This window comes from Meles meles, chromosome 2 (genome assembly GCF_922984935.1).
Source record: "Meles meles chromosome 2, mMelMel3.1 paternal haplotype, whole genome shotgun sequence".
Classification (NCBI taxonomy): domain Eukaryota; kingdom Metazoa; phylum Chordata; class Mammalia; order Carnivora; family Mustelidae; genus Meles; species Meles meles.
The window spans coordinates 169,614,539-169,638,563 of NC_060067.1; the positions used below are offsets into that span (position 1 = coordinate 169,614,539).

Consider the following 24,025-nt stretch of genomic DNA (forward strand, 5'->3'; position numbering starts at 1 on the left):
ATTATTTCCTTTAAAAAACAGTATTGTTTTTCATTTTAAATTTTTACAAATTACTGAAGAATTTCATACTGCATTAAATAACCAAAACAGAGACATCAACATTATTTTTTTCCCCCACAAATGTTAACTACATCAAAAATATTTGGAGTCAACAGCTCAAATAGAATAATATCTAAAAATCAGATACAGTGAAAACAGTGCATTCCTATTCCAGAAAGAAGTATGTCAGAAATTATGAACAAAGATTTTTTGGTGCTAAAAGATTGAGTTCTTATTCCATGGGCCCTTGTCAAAAGCTTTTCAGAATAGTGGATGGTCTCTTTCAGAAAAACAATTTTAGTCCACTTCAGGAAAGGATTTTAAACTGAACACATTAGCCATCAAAATGGAACTTAAAAACTTAAAAATTACTATTTTTTAACTAAATGTAGAATTGTGAAGAGGGATTCCCCATCAAAAACAGATAAAATGCTACCAAAACTAGACTGTCACAGGTCAAACTACTACATGAGAACTCAAAGGGCTGCCCTCATGGTGGTGCTCCTTAACCTTCTATCAACAGCAAGCCCACAGCACAGCAAAGTGGAAAGTCGAGGGAAAGTATCTTAGCATACTTTTGAAATAACTGCTTTGCTTTGCGCCACTAAAAGAGTCTTTCTTGGGGTGCCTGGGTGGCTCAGTGGGTTAAAGCCTCTGCCTTCGGGTCAGGTTATGATCTCAGGGTCCTGGGACCAAGCCCCGCATCGGGCTCTCTGCTCAGCAGGGAGCCTGCTTCCTCCTCTCTCTCTCTGCCTACCTCTCTGCCTACTTGTGATCTCTGTCTGTCAAATAAATAAATAAAATCTTAAAAAAAAAAGAGTCTTTCTCTTACAGGATGAAACAACTGGCTTATGGAAATAAGAAAACTGTTTCGATTTTATTATGTTTTAATTATAGTGTCACTGTTCGCAGTATTACACAATAGCAAAGAATTCTGCCTGCATTGCCATTATAAACTCTATTTTCAGTATGTGTGACTCAGAATAATATCTACTCTCTCAAATTTGATTATGTGGGACTAAATTTTCAAAACTTTCACTGACAGGCAAGTGTGTAAACTCCTTTGAGGTGAGTGAACCTCACTAACCTTACCTTCTCAAGATGCTACTGAATACTCCTTATATACAAAGTATTTAAAATATGAACCCAATGTGGTTCTTACCTCCTTACAAAGCAATCCACATCTCATATTTGAAATTAGAAACAAATCTAGGTGGGTAAAGTCACTAAAGAATCTATTCTAGAAATGCAATGCAATTAAAGTATTATTAAAGTGGGGCGCCTGGGTGGCTCAGTGGGTTAAAGCCTCTGCCTTCAGCTCAGGTCATGATCCCAGGGTCCTGGGATCGAGCCCTGCATTGGGCTCTCAAATCAGCGGGGAGCCTGCTTCCTCCCCTCTCTCTCTGCCTGCCTCACTGCCTACTTGTGATCTCTGTCAAATAAATAAATAAAATCTTTTTTAAAAAGTATTATTTTTTTTTAAAGATTTTTTTATTTTATTTATTTGACAGAGAGAGATCACAAGTAGACAGAGAGGCAGGCAGAGAGAGAGAGAGAGAGAGGGAAGCAGGCTCCCTGCTGAGCAGAGAACCCGATGCGGGACTCGATCCCAGGACCCTGAGATCATGACCTGAGCTAAAGGCAGCGGCTTAACCCACTGAGCCACCCAGGTGCCCCTAAAAAAGTATTATTAAAGTAATATATCCACACAATTAGCCACCTTGATTCACGTGTTCACAAGTCTTCCAATCCCATTTTCCAAAACAAACCACTTTTTAACATTTGAGCTATTTCTCTGGGTAGTTAATTTCTATTACATCCCTAAACAAGGTGCTGTCATAATAAACAGTCTGTAAAATTCTCCATTGATTTTTTTGCTGCAAGATGAGGGTTTAGCAAAATTAACCACTTCATTCCATCTTCTCTATATATTTGTATGGCTTTTATTTGCACCTCAGTAGTTTAAAAGCACATGCTTTGATTATTTTCTGTTTCCTCAATATAGGCAGTCTCTTTCAATTTTCTGTAAGAGGAAAATAATGGCTCTCCCTGGATTCCTTTGGCTCTCCTCTCTGCTTTTACCCCACCTTCTTTCATGTGTACTCTTACAGAGTCAAGGTGGACAATATTTACATTACATCTACTATGCAAACATAATTAACTCTTTTCCATTTCTAGATGTAAAGGACAACCAAAATTCTATTATTGTGGTGAAGTTCTAAAATGTTATATTGTAGTGATGGTGATTACTAATTTTGGGGTTTTTTTGGCTTTTCCAACTGTTCTTTTTCTCACAGATTTCAAGAAAAAATATCTTCCACTCTTTCTAAAGTTCCCATACAATCATGTGTTCTATCGTTTTTAAAAACTAAAACATTTATGCATCTAAACTTCATCAAGAGCAATAAAGCAAACAAACATACACCATCACCCATTTTTCTTTTAAATTTTGTTTATTTATTTGACAGAGAGATAGAGATCACAAGTAGGCAGATTGGCAGGCAGAGGGAGGAGGAGAAGCAGGCCCTACGCTGAGCAGGGAGCCCGATATGGGGCTTGATCCCAGGACTCTGGGATCATGACCCGAGCCAAAGGCAGCAGCTTAACCGGCTGAGCCACCCAGGCACCCATCACCTAATTTTTTTTAAAAAAATGATCAATATAGTTGAACTGCTGTGTACTCCTCACTGACTCTCCCCTCTGCCAGAGGTAACCACTGTTCCATATGTAATTATTTCTATGTGTGAATGTATTCCTACTAAAAAACAGTGTTGTTTTACATGCTTTAGAATCTTAGGGTAAGGGAGGGGAAAATAAAATAAGATTAAATCAGAGAGAGAGACAGACCATAAGAGTTTTTTTAAAAAAAGACATTTATTTGAGAGAGTGAGAGAGAGAGTGAGTGTGCGAGAGAGAGCACAAGCAGGGTGGAGAGACAGAGGGAAAGGGAGAAGCAGACTTCCCACTGAGCAGGGAGCCCAATGAAGGGCTCCATCCCAGGACCCTGCTCTCATGACCTGGGCCAAAGGCAGACAGTTAACTGACTGAGATACCCAGGTGCCCTACCATAAGAGACTCTTAACTATAGGAAACAAACGAAAGGGTTACTGGAGGGGAGAAGGATGGGGTAACTGTGTGATGGGCATTAAGGAGAGCATATGATGTAATGAGGACTGGGTGTTACATACAACTGAGCAACCACTGAACTCTACCTCTGAAACTAAGAATGCACTATATGTTAATTAACTGAATTTAAATACAATTAAATTCAATTAAAAAAGAACTTTTTTTTCATTTCACATCATACTTGTGAGAGCCATGATGTTGATACATGGAATTTTTGTTCCTTCCTTTTCACTGCTACATAGTATTTTTGTTATATGAATTCATTAAACCCATCCAATCCCTTATTAAGGTCTATTTTGGTTATTTCATTCTCAACTATTATAATGTTGCCAAGAAATTTTCCCTTATAAAACTGCAAGAGTTTTGGGGGCACCTGGGTGGCTGAGTTAGGCAACTGCCTTCCTAGGGATTGAGCCCTGCATTGGGCTCCTTATTTACCAGGGAGCCTGCTTGAGCCTGCCTCTCCCTCTCTCCTCTCTTCGCCTTGCCTCTGCCTGCTGCTCTCCCACTTGTGCTCTCACTCTCTCTCTGTCAAATAAATAAAGTATTAAAAAAAAACAAAACAAAACAAAACCAACCTGCTAGAGGTTTTGTAGATACATACCTAAGTAGGATTGGATTGACTGGTTGAAGTATTTTCAACTCTACTGATGATTGCCAACTGTATTCCAAAGAAGTGAAACCACTGATACACTCACAGGGTAGGAGAGAGCTCCTTGCTCTAAATGCTTGCCAACATTTGTTATCATTCTTTCAAATTCTTGCCAATGACATTGGTATGTGAAATATGTGAAATAATGTAACATTATGTGTTTAATATGAATATCATTGATTACTGCTGAAGTTGGGTAGCTCTTCATATATTTTTTTGATCATCTGAATTTCTCTTTCTCTGGATGATATATGTTTATATTGTTGCTCATTATTCTATTGGGCTGCCTCTTCTAACTAATTAAAGATTTCTTTAAATGTGTATTATGGATGGTAATCCTGCCAATGTGCTACAAGTATATTCTCCCAATCTGTGGACAGTCTTAATTTTTTAAAAAAGGATTTTAATACAAAAAAAAATCTACTTTTAATGTAATCACATGTATCAACATATTTCAGTTTTTGCTTTTCTAAATCTTAAGAAATGTTTCTCTCCTCAAAGATAATAAAAGACACTGTTCCACAGTTTCTCCTAAAAATTTTAGATTTTGTGTTGTTTTTACTTTTAACTTACCTGGAACTGATTTTCCTGGTGGGACTGATGTGGAGAATACACACACACACACACCCTACCATACCCCACATGAACACATATCACATACCCTCCAACCACACACACCATAGTCCCCCTACATATCACATCCACGTACTTGAACCCCCATACTCTGGACCATTTATTGAAGCATTTCTGATGTCCCTAATTATCTGAAATACTTCTTATGACATCTTCCGAGTTATAAACCATGAATACTGCTGCTCCTGGGCTCTCTTCAATTTCACTGGTCCTATCAATGTCTTGTTATCTGAGAAAATGTAAGAATGGTCTCAACAGCACTTCTTCCACTTGACTTTGAACATCATGTATGGTACCTTAGCTAACTATGTATTTAAAAATTTGTACTATGGATGATAGATTGTAATTACTCCCTACAAATTATACCAGGATGCAAGCTACTTAGGAGAGAACTGTGTTTAACATAAATCTTTATATATACATGGTCTTAGGTACTCAAGGAGTGCTTAATTCGTGTAGGGAAAAAAAATCATTACTTGCAACTCACCTCATGTAGGCTGTGGTAATAAAAACTAGACAACCACTTTACTTCTTTCCACATTGATACCACTAAAATACGAAGACAGCAGTAAGTATGATCTTATTCATCTGCCTGCCCCCATCTCTTGTGTGCTACCTTAGTCTAAATGGAGGAAGGGATTGGGGCCACAATCTCCAAAGAATATGGGGCCAGAAAAGTAGCAATTATTGTGAAACTATGGTCAACAAGGAAATGCCCAACAAAATTCATGCATTTCAAAATATACAAAAGGACTGTATTGGCCAAGGAATAGAAATGCTCAGCCTGCACAGGCTCCAGTTTGAGACCTCTTGTCATTTAAATACACACTACATAGTGACAGACTGTCCGCAACAACACAAAAAATGCAGAACTTAAATGTTTTATAGGCATTATTTTCTTTTGGGCACATCTTTACTATGTTGAATTTCCCTACCTCTGAACATAGTATGCATCTCCATTTACTTGGTTCTTTGATTATTTTCATCACAATATTATAATATTCAGCACACAAATACTGTACATGTTTTAAGTGCATACCTAAGTGGCTTGGTCCGCTTGGGTTGCCTTAACAAATTATCACAGACTGTGTGGCTTAAAGAACAGGAATTTATTTTCTCACAGTTCTGAAGCCTGGAAGTGTGTCAGTGTTCAGCATTTTTGGGTTCTACTAAGAGCTCTCTTCAAGTACTCACATGGCATTTCCTCAGTGCATGCATGTAGAGACTGAAAGAGAGAGATCTTCCTCTTCTTTTAAGACCATCAATCCTACTGGATTAGGATTCTAACTTTATGATGTCATTTAACCCCAATTCCTAAAAGCCTTATCTCCTAAAGTCACATTTGGGGTAAGGGCTTCAATGTGTGAATTTTGTTGGGGGGGGGCACAATTCAATCCATCACACTAAGTAATACATTTTTTAAAAGTAATTATAAATGGAATTGCATTTTTAATTTCGTTTCCACATATTGTTAGTATGTAGAAATAGATATATTTTATTGTGTAGATCTTTTAATCTGCAACAAGGCTGAACTCACATTAAATACTATGATTTTTCTTTTGCACTTTTTGGTAGGTTCCCTTGGAAGTTTATATATAGACAATCATGTCATCCATGAACAGAGACAGTTTTATTTTTCCAACTAATTTTCTAATTTTCTATTCTGAATGACAGCCTTGCAGGATAAAGTTTTTTTTTTTTTTTTTTTTTTTTAAGATTTTATTTATTCATTTGAGAGAGAGAGAGCACAAGCAGGGGTAGAGGGAGAAGCAGACTCCCCTGCGGAGCCCAGGACCCTGAGATCATGACCTGAGCTGAAGGCAGACGCTTAACCAACTCAGCCACCCAGGCGCCCCTGGATAAAGTATTCTTGGCTACATATTTTTCCCACTTAGCATGTTGAATAATTCCTGCCCTCTCTTCTGGCCTTGTAAGGTTCAGCGGCCAGGTCTGCTGCTAATAACCTTATGCATCTACCCTTGTAGGTAAAGTACTTTTTTTGTCCCTAGCTGCTTTCAGAATTCTCTTTATATTTTGCAAGTTTCACCATGATATTGTAAGGGCCTATTTAGCCAGAGCTATTCTATCCAGCTAAACAATGGCTTTGTTGTTTATACAGTAAATCTTAAACTGTCCCTGCCCCCCAACCCCTTACCCCAGGGGACTTACTTAAAAACAAGTCCTGGAAACCAGTCCCAGGTAACAAAGCCCAAATACAAGGGTGGGTCAGGCCAGGTGGAAGTATCCAATCAGTGGGGGTGCATACTATCTCCCTAGCTACCAAGGAGTATGGGCCCCACCCTTTGGGTGCCAGTTCTGACCAAGGTGATAGGCTAGTTCAAATATCTACTATAGGGGAAACTGTAATTCAATTGGTCACTTATGTGTGACCTAGCATGACTGTGCAGCTTTCTCTATGTGTTACAATCTCATTGGCCACCTGTGTGTGGCCAGGCCCAACCACATGGCCTTTGCCCTTAAAAGCTAGTCTGTAAGGCAGAGAGAGGTCGCCCTCTCTGTAAAAGGCATGGCCCCAAACGGTTGGTTTGATTCTCGATGCTTGGCACGAAATAAAGCTTTGCTTGACCTTTGCTTTGTATCAGTCTCGCTCCTTTGATTATGGACCCAACAATATGTCATGGTCTTGATCTGTTTTTGTTGATTTTGAGGGGAGTTCTCTGTGCCTCTTGGACTTCAACACCTGCTTCTTTTCCCAGATTAGGAAAGTTCTCAGCTATGATTTGTTCAAATAAACCTTCTGCCCCAATAACCTGCTCTTCTTCTGGGATTCATATGATATGGATATTACTGTACTTTATGGAGTTGCTGTGTTCTGTAAGCCTAATTTTGTGAACAGTTTCCTTCCTCTCTTCTTTTCATCTACATTATATTCCATAATTTTATCTTTTCTATCACCTATTGTCTCCTCTGATTCTTCCATCCTCATTACGATTTTATCCATTCAGTTTTGCATCTCAGTTAAAACATTTTTTCTTTTCCAAGGGTATCTCTGGTGCCTTTTATGCTTCCTTCAAGTCCAACTATATTCTTATGACTGCTGTTCTAAATTCTTGTTCAGATATATTGCTTATATCTGTTTTGAGTAAATCCCCGGATGTGATTTCTTTCTGATCTTTCTTTTGGGGAGAATTCCTCCATCTTGTCATGTTTTTCTAGATTTCTGTCTTTTGTGGGTTATAAAAGCTTGTTATATTCCCTGCTCCAAAGAGTAATGCTGTATCAGGAAGGGGTAATATACTTTCGGGGCTTGGCACTTCAGGAAGTCTTCTTGGTATATGCTATGTGCACTCCGTTGTTGTGTTTTGGCTTCCCTTTCCCACTGATTTGTCCACTACAGAGTTCTTCTTTGCTTGCAGTGGGGAGTGTTTAGACATCTAACCATGTATGCTTTTGATTTGTTTGATACCATGAGCCTGTTTTTTTTAACTTTTAAATTATTTACTTATTTAGTTTTAAGGATTTTATTTATTTATTTGAGAGGCAGTGAGAGAGAACATGAGAGGGGAGAAGGTCAGAGGGAGAGGCAGACTCCCTGTGGAGCTGGGAGCCTGATGCAGGACTCGATCCCAGGACTCCAGAATCATGACCTGAGACGAAGGCAACTGCTTAACCAACTGAGCCATCCGGGTGCCCCCCCACCTTTTTTTAAAACCTGATCCAAAAAAAGAGAAAAGAAGAAAAGCCCCACAAATACACAAATACTAAATACAAAAACACAAATACTAAAAGCGATGTCTGATTCCAAAGAAAGAAAAAAAAAAAAAGCCTGATACTAAAAAAGAGAAAAGGAAATGAACAAACAAACAAACAAAACTATAAACTATAAACCTGATTCCACAGGAAAAAGAAAAAAGAAAGCCTGGTCCTGTTTCCACCAGAACCGAAGGTGACACTTTGGAACACTCTACGATCCAGTAGACTTGGTGCATGTGGGGGGCTTATGCTATTCCTCTGTGGAAGATACCTGCTGTGCTGGCTCAGTGTCCAACTTGCTGAGTAAATATGTACCTGTAGGGAGCAGTGGGCAGGGTTTGGTGTAAGTGGCTCAAGACTCCACCAGGGGTGCTAAGTTGCTCACTGAGGTCCAATCACGTTGTTGGGAGAGGGAAAGATGGCATCACCCCACTCTCCCATCTCCAAAGAGGGGAGCTTGGACTGACACTGTTCAGAAAGCCCTAAGAGAAAAGTGAACAACCTCCCTTTGGTGTCCCAGGCTGATCCCTGCCTTCAATTTGTCTGTGCCTGAGCCATGGGCACATCCAGTGCCACAGTTCTCCTGGAACACAAAACTCCAAATCTTAAAGGACCTGCTATGGCACAGACCCACTCCTCTCTGGAGCAGAACCTCACCACATTGTGTCTGGTGCTGTTTTGTCCTAGGAAAGCAGTCACATGGCAGTGTAGGTGCTTGGAGTTTATGGTAAAGCACAATGAGAAGCTGTGAACAGATTATCTGCCCTCTGTGCATTCTTCTGTCCCGTGCTAATGAATAGCTGCTTAATGGTGCCTGGAGGTTATTTCTTTCCCTGGAGAGGCAATATACCCTCTTCCGGATGTACCCTAGGAAGGGGAATATTCTCTCCCAGTGTGACCCACAGGATCCCTACACAATGTTTTCTGCTTTCAGGTCTCTGCCCTCTTTCTCTCTGGGACAAATGCTGCCCACCCGCTGGAATCCTGTGAATGGTATGGTCTTCTAAAACTTCAAACTTTGAATTCTTTTGTTTATAAGAACTAGACATAGCCCGGTTCCTTCTGGACTCTCCAGTCAATGGTTTTGGGGAAGTGTTTCTCCTATGTGAACCAATGCGCTGCTCTCTGTCCTCCTCTCATTTTCTCTCTTTCTTTCCGCAACAGAAAGTGCTCCCTCCTCCTCTTCATGGCACTGTGGCTTTTCTGTCCTCCAATTCACATCATTGCACCTTGTACATGCCACTTTCTCTCTTTAACTGTGCAGATTGTTCTCTTAATCCTCAGAACAATTTCCTAGGTGCTTAAATGATTGGATATTACTTTAGCTGTGTTCAAGGGATGAGGCAGGACAAGGGTACCCCTACTACTCTGCCATCTTAACTCTCCACACCTATACCACAATTTCTTTATCCAGTTATCATTCAATGAATATTTGGGCTCCTTCCACAATTTGGCTGTTGTTGAAAATGCTGTTAATAAATTGGGGTACAGGTGCCCCTCTGAATCACTATTTCTGTAGCCTTTGGATAAACACCTAATAGTGCAATTGCTGGTCACAGGGTAGTTCAAGTTTTAACTTTCTGAAGAACATTCATATTGTTTACTACAGTGGCAGCCCCAGTTTGCATTTCCACCAAGAGAGTGAAAGAGGGTTCTCCTTTCTCCACATATATGCCAAGATCTATTGTTTCCTGTGTTGCTCATTTTAGCCATTCTGACAGGTGTGACGTGGTATCTCATTGTGGTTTTGATTTGTATTTCCCTAATGATGAATGATGTTGAGCATCTTTTCATGTTTTGTTAGTCATCTGGCTGTCTTCTTTGGAAAAACATCTATTCATGTGTTCTATTTCTTAAATGGATTATTTGTTTTTGAGGTGTTGAGTTTGACAAGTTCTTTATATATTTTGGATACTAATTTTTTTTTAAATAAAGATTTTTATTTATTTATTTGACAGACAGAGATCACAAGCAGGCAGAGAGGCAGGCGGTGGGGGGCGGGGGGGAGCAGGCTCCCTGCTGAGCAGAGAGTCTGATGCTGGGCTCTATCCCAGGACCCTGGGATCATGACCTGAGCCGAAGGCACACTGAGCCACCCAGGCGCCCTGGATACTAATCTTTTATCAGATATGACATTTGCAAATATTTTCTCCCATTCCCTAGGCTGTCTTTTAGTTTTGTTGATTGTTTCCTTTGCTGTGCATTAGCTTTTTAAATTGAAGAAATCACAATGGTTTATTTTTGCTTTTGATTCCCTTCCCTCTGACGATATGAGTAGTAAGAAGTTGCCTGGCCAAGACCAAAGAGTTTGCTGTCTGTGTTTGCTAGGATTTTGATCCTTTCATCCATTTTGAATTTATTTTATGTATGGTATAAGAAACTGATCTAGCTTCATTTTTTTGTATGTTGCCATCCAGTTTCCCAGAGCCATTTGTTGAAGAGAATTTTTCTCATGATATTCATTCTTGCTGTATTGAAGAGTAGTTGTCCATACAGTTGTGGGTTCATTTCTGGGTTTTCTATTCTGTTACATTGATCAATGTGTCTGTTTTTGTGCCAGTACCATATTGCTGTAATCATTACAGAGCTGTAACATAGGTTGAAGTCCAGATTGTAATGGCTCCAGCTTTTCTTTTCTTTTTCAGGAATGCTTTGGCTATCCGGGGTCTTTTGTGGTTCCATACAGATTATAGGATTTGTTCGAGCTCTGTGAAAAATGCTGGTGGTATTTTGATAGGGATTACACTGAATGTGTAGATAGACATTTTAACAATGTTTCTAATCCATAAGCACGGAATGTTTTTCCATTTGTTTCCTCTTCAATTTTTTCACAAGTGTTCTATAGTTTCCAGAGTACAGCTTTTTTACCTCTCTGGTTAAGTTTATTCTTACAGGTTTTGGTGCAATTGTAAATGGAATTGATTCCTTGATTTCTGCTGCTTCATTATTGGCATAGAGCAATGCAATAGATTTCTGTACATTGATTTTATATCCTGTGACTTTGCTGAATTCATGTATGAATTTTAGCAATTTTTTGGTGGAATCTGTTGGGTTTTCTACATAGAGTATAACGTTGTCTGCACAGTGTGAAAGTTTGGCTTCCTCCTTGCCATCGAGCTTGATATTAGAATTCCATTTCACTTTCATAGCTCAGTAAATATTAAGTCTTGAGGCCTGAGGCAACTAGAAACAAATTTCTTGACAAAAGTGATCAGTAATCAGTTTAGTTCTCCTTATGTCCATGAAAGATTAACTGCTACAAAACAAAAGGTTAACTGCTACAAAAAATTATTTCCTTTCATAACAATCAGAAAACAATCAGAAACCAAAAGTTTCCAGATGTTGTGCAATAGGCAGCTTTAAATTGATTCTAAAGAGAAAGGAACAAAAGAGGTAAGCCCAGATAACTGCTTGAAGGAAGTATTTAAGATCCAATAGTGAAAGAGGGTGCCAAAATAGCATTAGGAACTTTTGCTGACTTTAGTGAGGCTAAGGTGGCTGGAATTTGTTCATCAGAGTACAAGAGAGAGGAAAGGTACACAAGAGATCCGCAGAGGAATTCCCAGGTCTTGGCTATAGCACTGATGTGGTCACATGTGAAAAGAATAAACAAACAGTTGTGGAATGAACAATTTCAAAAGCCCATGCGGGGATACAAATAGTCTATGTCTTCATCAGACAAAGGAGGGAAAGACTGTGTAATACGAGGGCACTGGAGGCTAAAGAGTAATAATGGTCCCAGTATAAAGCAAAATAAGTTTCAGAATAAAGGTTGATTTGGTTATACCCTGACAAAGAGTAAAAGCAAGCCTCTAAGAATTCAGTTAATTCATAATGCATATCCTATGCAACAGGATAAAATCCAACATTTTTTAATGGCACATAACTAAATTGTATCCCAAAATGTCACAACATCTGGCATTCAAATAAAAATTACTAGGAATGCAAAGAAAAAGAAAACTATAACCTAGAGGTAGCAGGAAAATTAATCAAAGTAACAGTCCTGGAAATCCCAGGGAGAAAAGAATCAAAGAGAAGGACGTTAATACAGCTTTGGTAAATATAAAAAATATTTTTAATATAAATATAAATATTTATATTCACATTTATATGTTATATATATTTATATATAAATATTTTAAAAATGCTATATAATGCAATGACAAATACTATAGTAAAACTGAAGACATACAATAAAAGAAAGTTCTGAAAGCATAAAAAATATTTGGAAAAAAATTGAACAGAGCCTTAATAAATTTTTTTTTGTAGTATCAAGTAGTCAAATATATAGGAAAGGAGAATCCTAGAAAAAAGGGTGGGTGCTATAGAAATAATGGCTAAAAGATTTCCATAATTGGTGAAAAATATAACCTGGCAAATACAAGAAATTCAATCAACACCAGACAAGAAAAACAAAAAGAAAACCCCACTAAGGGGGCGCCTGGGTGGCTCAGTTGGTTAAAGCCTCTGCCTTCGGCTCAGGTCATGATCCCAGAGTCCTGGGATTGAGCCCCGCATCGGGCTCTCTGCTTGGCGGGGAGCCTGCTTCCGCCCCCCCCCCCCCGCCTGCCTCTCTGCCTATTTGTGATCTCTGTCTGATAAATAAATAAAAAAAATTAAAAAAAAAAAGAAAAGAAAACCCCACTAAGACAGCTCATAATAAAATTGCTGAAAATCAAAAATAAAAAGAAAAAATTTTAAAGCAGCCAGAAAGAGAAAAAAAAAACCATTATAGGTACAGAGAAATAAATGATGTCAGCAGGTTTTTTGCCTGAAACCACATAGGGCATTGCAAAATAGAACATTTTTAAATTACTGAGGGAAAGGGAAAACCTGCCAAATAATTCTACAACCAGTACTCAAAAATTCCTAAAATTAAGATGCAGTGTACCTTTTTCTTTTTAAACCAATAAAACATGAGAACATTTCTTGCTAGCAGGACTTTACTACAAGGCATATTAAAGGAAATTATTTAAGCAGAAAAAGAAAAGATACTGAATGGAAATTTGGAAATGAAAAAGGAAACTCGTTATGCCAGAAATAGTCAATGTGTGGGTAAAAGTAAAAACTACATTTCTATTTAAAGCAAAAATAATCACAATGTACTATGAGTTTTATACACAAGGAAAAGAGATGGCAATAGCACAAATGTTAGGAAAATACAAAAGGAAGTAACCAGTTATAAGGATCTCAAACTTCAATTTCTTTCATAAGTGTTCTATAGTTTCCAGAGTACCTCTTTGGTTAGGTTTGTTCCTAGGTAATCTTAGAGGTTTTGGTGTAATTGTAAATGGGATCAATTTCTTGATTTCTGCTGCTTCATTATTGACATAGAGAAATGCAGTAGATTTCTGTACATTGATTTTATATCCTGCAACTTTGCTGAATTCATGTATGAATTTTAGTGGAATGTATGAGTTTTGGTGGAATCTGTTGGGTTTTCTATGTAGAGTATAATGTTGTCTGTGTAGTGTGAAAGTTTGGCTTCCTCCTTGCCGATTTGGATGCCTTTTATTTCTTTTTGTTGTCTGATTGCTGATGCTTAAGATTTCCAGTCCTATGTTAAGTAACAGTGGTGAGAGCAGACATCCCTGTCTTGTTCCTGACCATAGAGGAAAAGCTCCCAGGTCTTCCCAATTGAAGAGAATATTAGTTGTGGGCTTTTCAATATGGCCTTTATTATATGTTGAGGTATATTTTCTCTAACTCTGTTGAGGGTTTGTTTTTTTTTTCATGAATGGATGTTACATATTTTTTTCAAATTTTTTTTTTTTTTTGCATCTCTTGAAAGTAATTGAGGGAAATTAGAAGGGGAGGTGAACCATGAGAGACTATGGACTCTGAAAAACAACCTGAGGGTCTTGAAGGGGTTGGGGGTAGGAGGTTGGGGGAACAAGGTGGTGGTATTATGGAGGGCACGTATTGCATGGAGTACTGGGTGTGGTGCAAAAACAATGAATACTGTTACGCTGAAAAGAAATTTAAAAAAAAAGAAAAGAAAAGAAAAGATGCATGGCATGATCTCAAATCTTTTTGTACTTGTGGCCTGATTTGTGACCTAGTATATAATCTATTCTGGACATCATTCCATGTGCACTCAAAAAGAACCTGCATTAAAGTGCATTCTGCCACTTTAGGATGAAATATTCTGAATGTATCTGTGAAGTCCATCTGGTCCAGTGCATCATCCAAAGTTATTAAGCTATTGTTTCTTTGTCAATTTTCTGCTTAGATATCAGTTCACTGATGTAAATGGGGAGATAAAGTCTCCTACTATTATTGTATTATTATTAATGAGTTCCGTTATGTTTGTTATTGTTTTATATATTGGGGTGACTCCACGCTGCATGTATAAATACTTCCAATTACTCTTATTTTTAGATTGTCCCCTTGATTATGATATAATGCCCTTCATCTCTCCTTAAAGTGTTTGATTTAAAGTCTAGTTTGTTGTATAGAAGTACTACTAATCTGGCTTTATTCTGATGTCCAGTTACATGATAAGTATTTCTCCATTCCATCAATTTCAATGCATAGGTGTCTTTAGGTCTAAAATCAATTTCTTGTAGGCAGATAAATGGGTCTTCTTTTTTTAATATATTCTGACACTGTGTATTCTGATTAGAGTGCTTAATCTATTTATATTTAGAGTAATTACTGATAGATATGTATTTAGTGCCATTTTATTATTTGGCTTGTTGTTTTGGGAGATTTTCTCTATTACATTCTTGTCTTTGTCACTTTGGTCTTTCCTTTTAATATTTTCCCTTTTAATATTTTAATATTTCCTGCAGGGTTAGTTTAATGGCTATGGACTCCTTTAGTTTTCTTTGAGAAACTTTTTATCTTTTTTATTCTGAATTATAGCCTTGCTATTCTTGGTTGCAGATTTTTCCCATTCAGTACTATAAACATATCATGTCACTACCACCCAGCCTGTCAAATTTATGTTGAGAGATCTGAAGCTAGCCTCGTGGGTCTTCCCTGCAAGTTAGGGACTTCTTTTTGTCTTGTTGCTTTTAAGACTTTTCTCTTTTCATATATTATTTTCTCAAATAAATTCCCTGTCCTCTTTTCTCTGTCTTCTTCTTCTAGTACACCTATAATATGAATTTTATTACATTTGATGGAGTCACTGAGTTCCCTAAGTATATTCTCATTTGAAAATTCTTTCTCTTTTGTTCAGCTTATGTTTCATTATTTTATCTTGTATGTCACTTCTTTGTGCCTCTGCTTCTTCCATCCTTTTGTTCATTGCATCAAGCCTGTTTTGAATCTCAGTTACTGAATTTTTCATTTTTAATTGTTTTTTTACTCTTTTATTTCTGTAATCCTTGGTCTTCCATTCTTTTCTTAAGCTAGCAAGTATCCTTATGATTGTTGCTTTGGATTCCCCATCAGTCATATTACTTGTATCTGTTCTGCTTAGCTCTTAGCTTAGCAAGACCCTATCTTGTTCTTTCATTTGGGATAAATTTCTATGTCTTTGGCTTTTGTTTAAATCTCTCTTCCTCTCTGTGTTAGAAAAGCCTGTATGTTTCCTGCTCCTGATAATCATGGCTTTATCAAGAAGAGATCATATAGGTTCAGGACCTGGTACATCAGATAGGGTCTCTGGTGTGTGCTGAGTGCCCTCTACTACTGTGTTTTGGCTGCTGTAACCTTCAGGTCAGTTTCTGCAGGCGTTCTCCTTGCCTGAAGTGGGAAGTGTTTGGTCCTTGGCTAGAATGTGGCATGTTTTAATGAGGTACACTTTGGTGTGCATGTTAAATGAGACTTGATATTTCCACTTGAACTGAAGCCATAAAGAACTCTGGTCAGGAGCTGTGGTGTGGGCAGGGGCTTCTGCTGATCTTCGGTGGAAATGGCCTGCAGCACTGGGATTGAGGCAAGCTTTATGGAGAAGGGCAGTACTACCAGATTGCAGGGATGTGACTTGGTGTAAGCAGGTTAGACAGCCAGTGTGGGCACTTTGCTGCTTACCCCAGGTGGCTCTGTATTTATGCTGAGGGGTGGTGAAGGAAATGGCCCTACCCGGTTTCTCTGTTCCTGGAGAGGAGTACTATGCATGCTGCCTCTCTGGGAGGCAGGCCAAGAAGAGTGAATAATCTCCCCACTGTTTATTTGTACAGTCTGCCTCTGGGTTGTTTGTCTGACTTCTCTCCAGGTGTAGTGCCATGCCCTCTGAGCTGTATTCCAGCCAAGCCTGCTGACTTTTAAAACTTTAGGCTTTAGGGACATGATGTGGGCATGGGCTTGTGCTGGTCTTTGGTGGTGGTGGGGGGGGTGGTGTCTCACCTAGGCAGAAATTCTTAAGTTGCTAAAAAGATAAAAGTCCCATGAAACTTAAAACTGACCGAATGAATCTCAAGTTCTCAGAGGAGTTAACAAAGGCTTTAAAGGCGTTATATCGGCAGGAAAATCTAGCGTGATATAAAATGTCTAGGGTGGCTCAACTCTTAAGCAACTCCCAGGTTTTGTACCTATACTCATATACAGTGGGCTGCTAAGGGAGCAGAGCTTCCTGCAAGGTAATTCTCTCCAATAATCCTTAGAAGTGTCCCAGGAAAACAAGGCAGAAAGAAAATTTCACTGGTAGGCCAAATCTGGGGACTTTCTGGAATAAGTTAATCAATTATGTCAATCCATTGCTAGGGAAGTGAATCAATGAAAAGATGTTCAAGTAGGTTAACTCTGCAGAATGTAGGAAAATACACTAAATCAATAAATGGTATTGCTTCCTTTTCTGCCTTTCCTGAACTGGTATTTTAAACTGCAGTTATTCTACTTTTTGTTTCTAGTACTTCATATAAACTATGTCAGATATTTCTGTAGTTTTATTTAGACTATAGCGTGAATTTGCATCCCTACCTAGGGAAAATGGACACTAACCAGCAAATTTAAACCTTGGAGATGGGAGCCATTCCTAGGCATGACATGTGGGACAGAGATGAGTATATCTGTGGTTATAAAATGGAAAATGGCACTATGTTCTCCAAAAGCTTTGCTTGAACTGGCTGGAGAAGGGGTATGAATATATGCTGGCAACAAAGAGATGACTATCTATTGTTTTGTCTGCCAAAAAGAAACGCTTTTTCTATGAAAACTGTATCTTATTCGTTCTTGAGGGAACTTTCCCTTTTTCATTTCAACCAAGTGAGTGCTGACAATTATAGTATTCCATCTCTCAGTCATACAAATCAGAGTTCTTCCCAGAATACAGTATATTCAAAATTAGGAAAGAAGGAGAATACTTTTTGTTGACAAAATTGAACACATGCTTGGGGCGCCTGGGTGGCTCAGTGGGTTAAAGCCTCCACCTTTGGCTCAGGGGTCCTGGGATCAAGCCCCGCATGGGTCTCTCTGCTTAGCGGGGAGCCTGCTTCCTCCTCTCTCTCTGCCGGCCTCTCTGCCTAGTTGTGATTTCTGTCAAATAAATAAAATATTTAAAAAAAAAATTGAACACATGCTCTAAAATGCTGCTAATAATCATGTATCTAGCCATGTAAGAGAGACCTGTTTCAAAGAGTAAAGGTGACATGCAATATAATGCAGAGACAGAAATGGACAAAGTGTCCTGGCAATACTCCTCATTTTAAGTGTGCCCTAGCCCTTTTTTTCCTAAGCCAGTTAGACTTGCTGTCACTTGCAACTATGAGTCCTGAAATAATTCTCTTCCAGAAAATTAAGTAGTCTAATAGGCTAGTATATAGAGTGTATAGGATATATGGTAGAGGTACTCCTAAGGAACTTGGGAAAACTGAGAAACTTACTCAGCATCGTAAGTCAGTGTCAAAGCCACTCTGTTACAATATTTCTCTTGGCCATAACCCAATAAAATGTGCTAACACGTTAAGAAAAAGCACTCAGCCACAGATGAAATAGTGGTACTGTCCATCCAAGCAGTGCCTATTTGTGTTTGTAGATAGGTAGGAACACCCTAAAGGTTTAACCCACTAATTTTGAGCATACATACTAGCTTACCTTAGCTTGTTCAACTATATCAAATTGCTATTTCACCCTCTGCATAGGTTACTCAAGCACAGAAACATAATTTCTTTCAAATTTCTAACACTATTATCTGTCACTAGATAATATGGGACTCCTTTAATTTTCTAGTACTAATCATACCATGCTTGCTTATGACATACCTATTCATCTCCCATAAAGGCCAATCCCTTCAAATGTGTACAGACCATAATTCTTTCCCTTCCTTGTCTGTAGGATCCTACGTTATTCATTATTTTATGTGTTATAAATCCACTCTTCCCCTCAATCAGCAGAGATGTATACTCCATGAAGACATGGACCTTGCCTATCCCATCGGCCGCTCTATTTTTGATGTCTAGTACATGGTTAAGTATCCAGAATTATTTGCTGGAATCAAGAGTAAATAAATGAACAAAAGATTGGAAATGAATTATCTGCAAGAGGTCTTCCATTTCTGAAGCTCTATAATTCTGCTTGGAGAAGAGCAGTTGCCACAATGGTTTTCTGACTTAGGGTTACAGGCTTCATCAAACTTCAGTTAATATTTCTCTAGATAAACCTAATATAATTTTTCTTCACCCTTGACTTTACTTCAGATAAATTCACTTTAAATTTTAAGCCTCAAGATGAAATAAATGAAATAGACAATGACAACAAATTGTGCTTACTCTTCTTTCCATCCATATCTGCATGGATCTTCCGAGCCAAGAATCCACTTTTGTACACAGCAGCATTTGGGTCGTGAGGAATGTCTAAGAATGGGTTGGTAGTGCTCCCAATACGACTGATGGTCTTTGGATGTGTTCCATTAGCCTTCTCATCAGTACCTTCAGATGGAGACTTTTTTTTCTCTTCATCATCTCTAAAGAAGAAAACACAGATTGAGCACTGAACAATAATCGTAAACAAAGTTAACTACAAAGTTTTCAATAGTCTATCAGTCCTGATAACAAAAACTGTAATAACAGGTATCATTTACTAAGTGTTTATGTGCCAGGTATTAATGATCATAACAATTTTCTAAGACTGACATTAGTATCCCATATTACAGATAACGAAACAAATTCAAAAAAGTTTAAATAAATGCCCAAGGCCACAGATCAGGTAATCAAAGAAAGAGATAATAAGGATATGACTGCAAAAGTTCTGAAGTCTTTGCTCTTTCTACCCACTACAGTGTGTTCATGTCTGTCCTCTTTCAAAAAGAGTGGGGATTCTTTGGCAGAGATCACGATTTGGATTTTGATTTTTGGTTTCTACATGGTTTAGCACATTACCAAGTATACAGAATACAACAAATCATTACAGATTCAGTCCAGTGAATAATATTGAACTATATCTGGCCTGTAACAGGTAATTCTCTTATTATACTGAAACCCCAGTAAAGCTATTAATAAGGTAGGATGGTGGTGTCAACCACAGTGCTTTGGCATCTTATAGGTACTACTTTCTCAACTGCCATAAAAGTATGACACACCCTAACAGCCATTGACAAAACCTGTAATTGCCCAGTCTATTTTAAATCTCTGTTCCAGGGTGCCTGGCTGGCTTAGGAGGTTAAGCATCTGCATTCAGCTCAGGTCATAATCTCAAGGTCCTGGGATTGAGCCCCTCATCGGGCTTTCTGCTCAGCAGGAAGTCTGCTTCTCCCTCTCTCTCTGTTCCTCCCCAATCCTCTACTCTCTTACTCCCCCTCCAAATAAATAAAAAAATCTTAAAAAAAAATATCTGTTCCTTCAAAGAGGGTAGGTAAATTTAAATCTGAGATTCTAATGTACGTTAAGTATGAAGGAGGCAAAAAATGGATGGCTACATTCAATAAAGAGGAATGAACAGAAGAAGAAAATTAACAAACCCTGATATACTGCTAAAAAACACAGCACTGAATTAATAGCATTTGTCTTAGTTCACCTGTTCAATTTCCTCAATCATCTCTGGTTTTATTGCTTATTAGATATTGATTAGTGAGTATTTTTATTAAAACTTCAAAATAAGCAAGGCGCCTGGGTGGCTCAGTGGGTTAACCCACTGCCTTTGGCTCAGGTCATGATCTCGGGGTCCTGGGATCAAGCCCCACATCGGGCTCTCTGCTCAGTGGGGAGCCTGCTTCCCCCTCTCTCTCTGACTGCTGCTCTGCCTACCTGTGATCTCTCTTTCACTCTGTCAAATAAATAAATAAAAATCTTAAAACGAACCATAAGAGACTATGGATTCTGAAAAACAACCTGAGGGTTTTGAAGGGTCAGGGGTGGGAGGTTGGGGGAACAGGTGGTGGGTGATGGGGAGGGCACGTTTTGCATGGAGCACTGGGTGTTGTGCAAAAAGAATGAATACTGTTACGCTGAAAAAAAAAAAATAAATATTATTAGAAAAAAAAAAAAACAACACCAAAAAAATCCTTCAAAATAGCCACAAAATTAATAATTATCAAAAGTGTTTATTTAGTGATCAAGTTAAAACAGTCTTTATTCTCCACTGCTTTTTGATTATTGTGAGATATAAAAAAACAGTGGACCCTTAGACATCTATACTTAACTTTTAAATTTGAGACAACTTTAGATTTGTAAAGATAGTACTTACATTCTCATCTGCCCGTTACCCAGTTCCCCAATGTTAACAACTTACATAACCATAGTAAAATTTTAAAATGAAGAAACAATGATGTAATACTATGAATTAAACTTAAGACTTTATTCAGACTTTACCAATTTTTTCATTATTATTTTTTTTTTCTGTTCCAGGAGACTATCCATGATCCAGTAGTGCATGTAGTTATTCCGATTTCTTAGTTTTCTCTAGTCACAAATAGAACCTCACTCTTTCTTTGTCCCTCATGACTTGACATTTTGAAGATTATCAGAACTGGCAGTTATGTTACAGAATATCCCCAATTTAGGTTTGTTTAATTAGACTGATGCTGTACATTTTTCAGAAGGATACCATATGTGATGCAACCTCTCAGTGCATCAGATTAGGGTATATATGTTTTATGACTAGTGATATTAACCTTGATTACTTGGTTGAGGTGCTGTCTGGAACGTTTCTATTCTGTAATGTTAGAATTTTCTTTTGTAAATGTTTCGGGGAAAATTTGTGACTATGAAAATAGCCTGTTTCTTAAACTTCTGCACACTAATACAAACATTCATCAGTGGATTTTGCCTATGATAATTATTATTGTGCTGATCTAATGGTGTTTTTTTATTTCCCTCATTTGTTCTACATTAGTAATAGGAAAATTGTTCTCTAAGTATGTACACATGGATATAATCTTATTCTTTTGCATCATAATAAAACCTATCATTATTACATTTATTGCTCCATTTTTTTTTTTCAGCTTTGGCCACTGGGAATTCTATCAAGGAGGCTTCTGTGTCCTTTGAACATGCTTTCCTCTTTTTCCTTTTTGTTTTTCAGCACTTCTTTTAGGTAGCACAAGAAGATGCTTCCAAGCTCATCTTAAATTTTCCTTATCTCAAACCTGGAAGAAATGTCTCCAAGAAGTCCAGTTCTTCTTGTTGGACAAATCCAGTTCTTCTCGTTGGGGAACGGTATTTAGAAACCAAATCTATGTACTAGAAATATTCACTATATGTAGAAAATTCCCTCCTGCTTCCCTCTTTTAGTCAATTCCTTTCCCCTACCAATTCTTGAAAATTACTGATATCCTCCAGCCCTATAGATTTCCCTTTTTCAAAATGGCATGAAATTGGTTTCTTTTACTCAACAGATTATATTTAAGATTCATCCATATTGTGCAAATCAATAGTTTATTTTCTTTTATTGCTAAATACTATTTCATTTTATGGTGCACCATATTTTAGTTTGCTTATCTATTTGTCTCCCCATTCCCAACTTTACTAAAGAAGTGATTTCTTAAAAAATATTTTAGTTATATTCCAGTTGGTGAAAATATAGTGTAACAGTTTCATGTGTACGACATAGTGATTATACACTTTCATACATCACCTGGTGCTCATTACAACAAATGCATTCCTTTAACCCTATCACCTCTTTAACCCACCTACTCATCCCTTCTTAGTAACCATCAGTTTGTCCTCTACACTTAAGAGTTTGTTTCTTGCTTTGTTTCTTCCTTTTCTTTCTTTCTTTTTTCTTCTTTTTTTGGTCCCTCTGTTCATTTTTTTGTTTCTTAAATTCCACATATGAGTGAAATCATATGGTATCTGTCTTTCCCTGACTGACTTATTTTGCTTACCATAATGCTGTCTAGTTCCCTCTGCTTTGTTTGCCTGCCTTCTCAGGAGCAGTGCAGTGCCATCTGGTCTCAATGCCAGGCAGCCTGCTGACCCTTAAAACTCCAGGTTCTAAGCCCCTCTGATGGTAAGAATACATGAAATCCAGCCCCTCTTGTTTTCCAAACCAATGGCTTGGGGAAACATTCTCCTTATGTGTTCCCATGTGCTCCTCTTTCTTTTATCCTTCTCTACAACCACACTTCTCTTCCTTCTGTAGCACCTGGCATCCGTTTCTCCCCAAATCACATCTCTATACTTCCTACCTTATTCAATATCTTCTCTTCCTTTAGTTGTGGAGTTTGTTTTACCAAAGTCTTCATGTCAATTTCTGGGTTATTTAGGATGATTTGATAGTTACCTAGTTTGTGTTCCTAGAACAACATTAGTCTAAGGTCCTCCTACTCTGCTGCCATCTTCCTCTCCCTCTGGAATAACTGATTTATGCAATGTAAGAGATTTACTTATTTATTAATTTACTTAAAATTAATGGTCAGTATTGATATTCAGAAAATATCTTCTGGATATTGCAAAAATCCTGGAAAATAAAATTAGTTATTGTATAGATTACATTTCCTCTTCTATGCTGTTTTATTTTCTTGAGTGTAATTGACAATTTAATGTGAGATACTTAAAGTATACGGTATGAGGATTTAATATACATATATATCATGAAGAGTCCCTTCACTGAGTTAACACACCTATCACTTTACATATATATATAAATATTTTGTGTGTGAAAATATTTAAATTCTACTCTTGGAAACTTTCAATTATTCAATGCAGTGTTACCAACTGCAGTTACCATGTTATACATTATTTCCTCAGATCTTTACATCTTTTTACCAGCTATTCCCAACTTCCCCCACACCTCAAACCTTGAAAATGACTTTTATACCCTCCACTGCTATGAATTCAACTTTAAAAAAACAAACTCACATATGATAATATCACAAGTGATACTGTGTGGTATTTATTTTTCAAAGTCTAACTTAATTCAGTTAGCATAATGCTCTCCAGATTAATTCATGTTTGCTGCCTATGACAAGATTTCATTCTTTTTTAGAGGTTGCATAATATTCCATTGTGTATATACAGCTCATCTTCTTTATCCTTTCATCTGTAGACTGATACTTAGGTTTTTTTCCATACTTAGGCTATTGTAAACCATTCTGCTATAAACATAAGAATACAGGTTATTCTTTAAGATAATTTTGTTTCCTTTGTCTATATATTCAGAAGTGGGATTATTGGTAGTTCTACTTTTTAAAAAAAGATTTTATTTATTTGAGAGTGTGCACACAAGACAGAGAGGGAGAGAGACAGAAAGAGAGAGAGAAAGAGTAGGGGGTGGGGGCAGAAGGAGGAAGAAACAGACTTCCCACTAAGAAGGGAGCCTGATGTGGGCTTCGATCCCAGGACCCTGGATCATGACCTGCGCTGAAGGTAGATGCTTAACTGACTGAGCTACCCAGGGGCTCCAGGTAGTTCTGTTTTTCATTTCCTGAGGAGCCTCGGTGCTATTTGCCATAGTGACTGTACCAGTCAACATTTACACCAACAGGGTAAATGTCTTTTCCCATTTAGTAGGTTGCCTTTTTATTTTCTTAATGGT

The 24,025-nt window shown here is 37.8% G+C and overlaps 1 protein-coding gene across 4 annotated transcripts in view; it reads right to left on the reverse strand.

Annotated features, from left to right (window-relative positions):
• Positions 1-24,025, reverse strand: part of PSD3 (pleckstrin and Sec7 domain containing 3) — a 614,599-nt gene that overhangs the window by 135,052 nt on the left and 455,522 nt on the right. For all 4 annotated transcript variants that reach the window (XM_045991818.1, XM_045991828.1, XM_045991839.1 and 1 more), the window contains one exon: positions 18,823-19,016. In XM_045991818.1, coding sequence (XP_045847774.1) covers positions 18,823-19,016 — 194 coding nt within the window. The remainder of the gene's footprint in view (positions 1-18,822; positions 19,017-24,025) is intronic.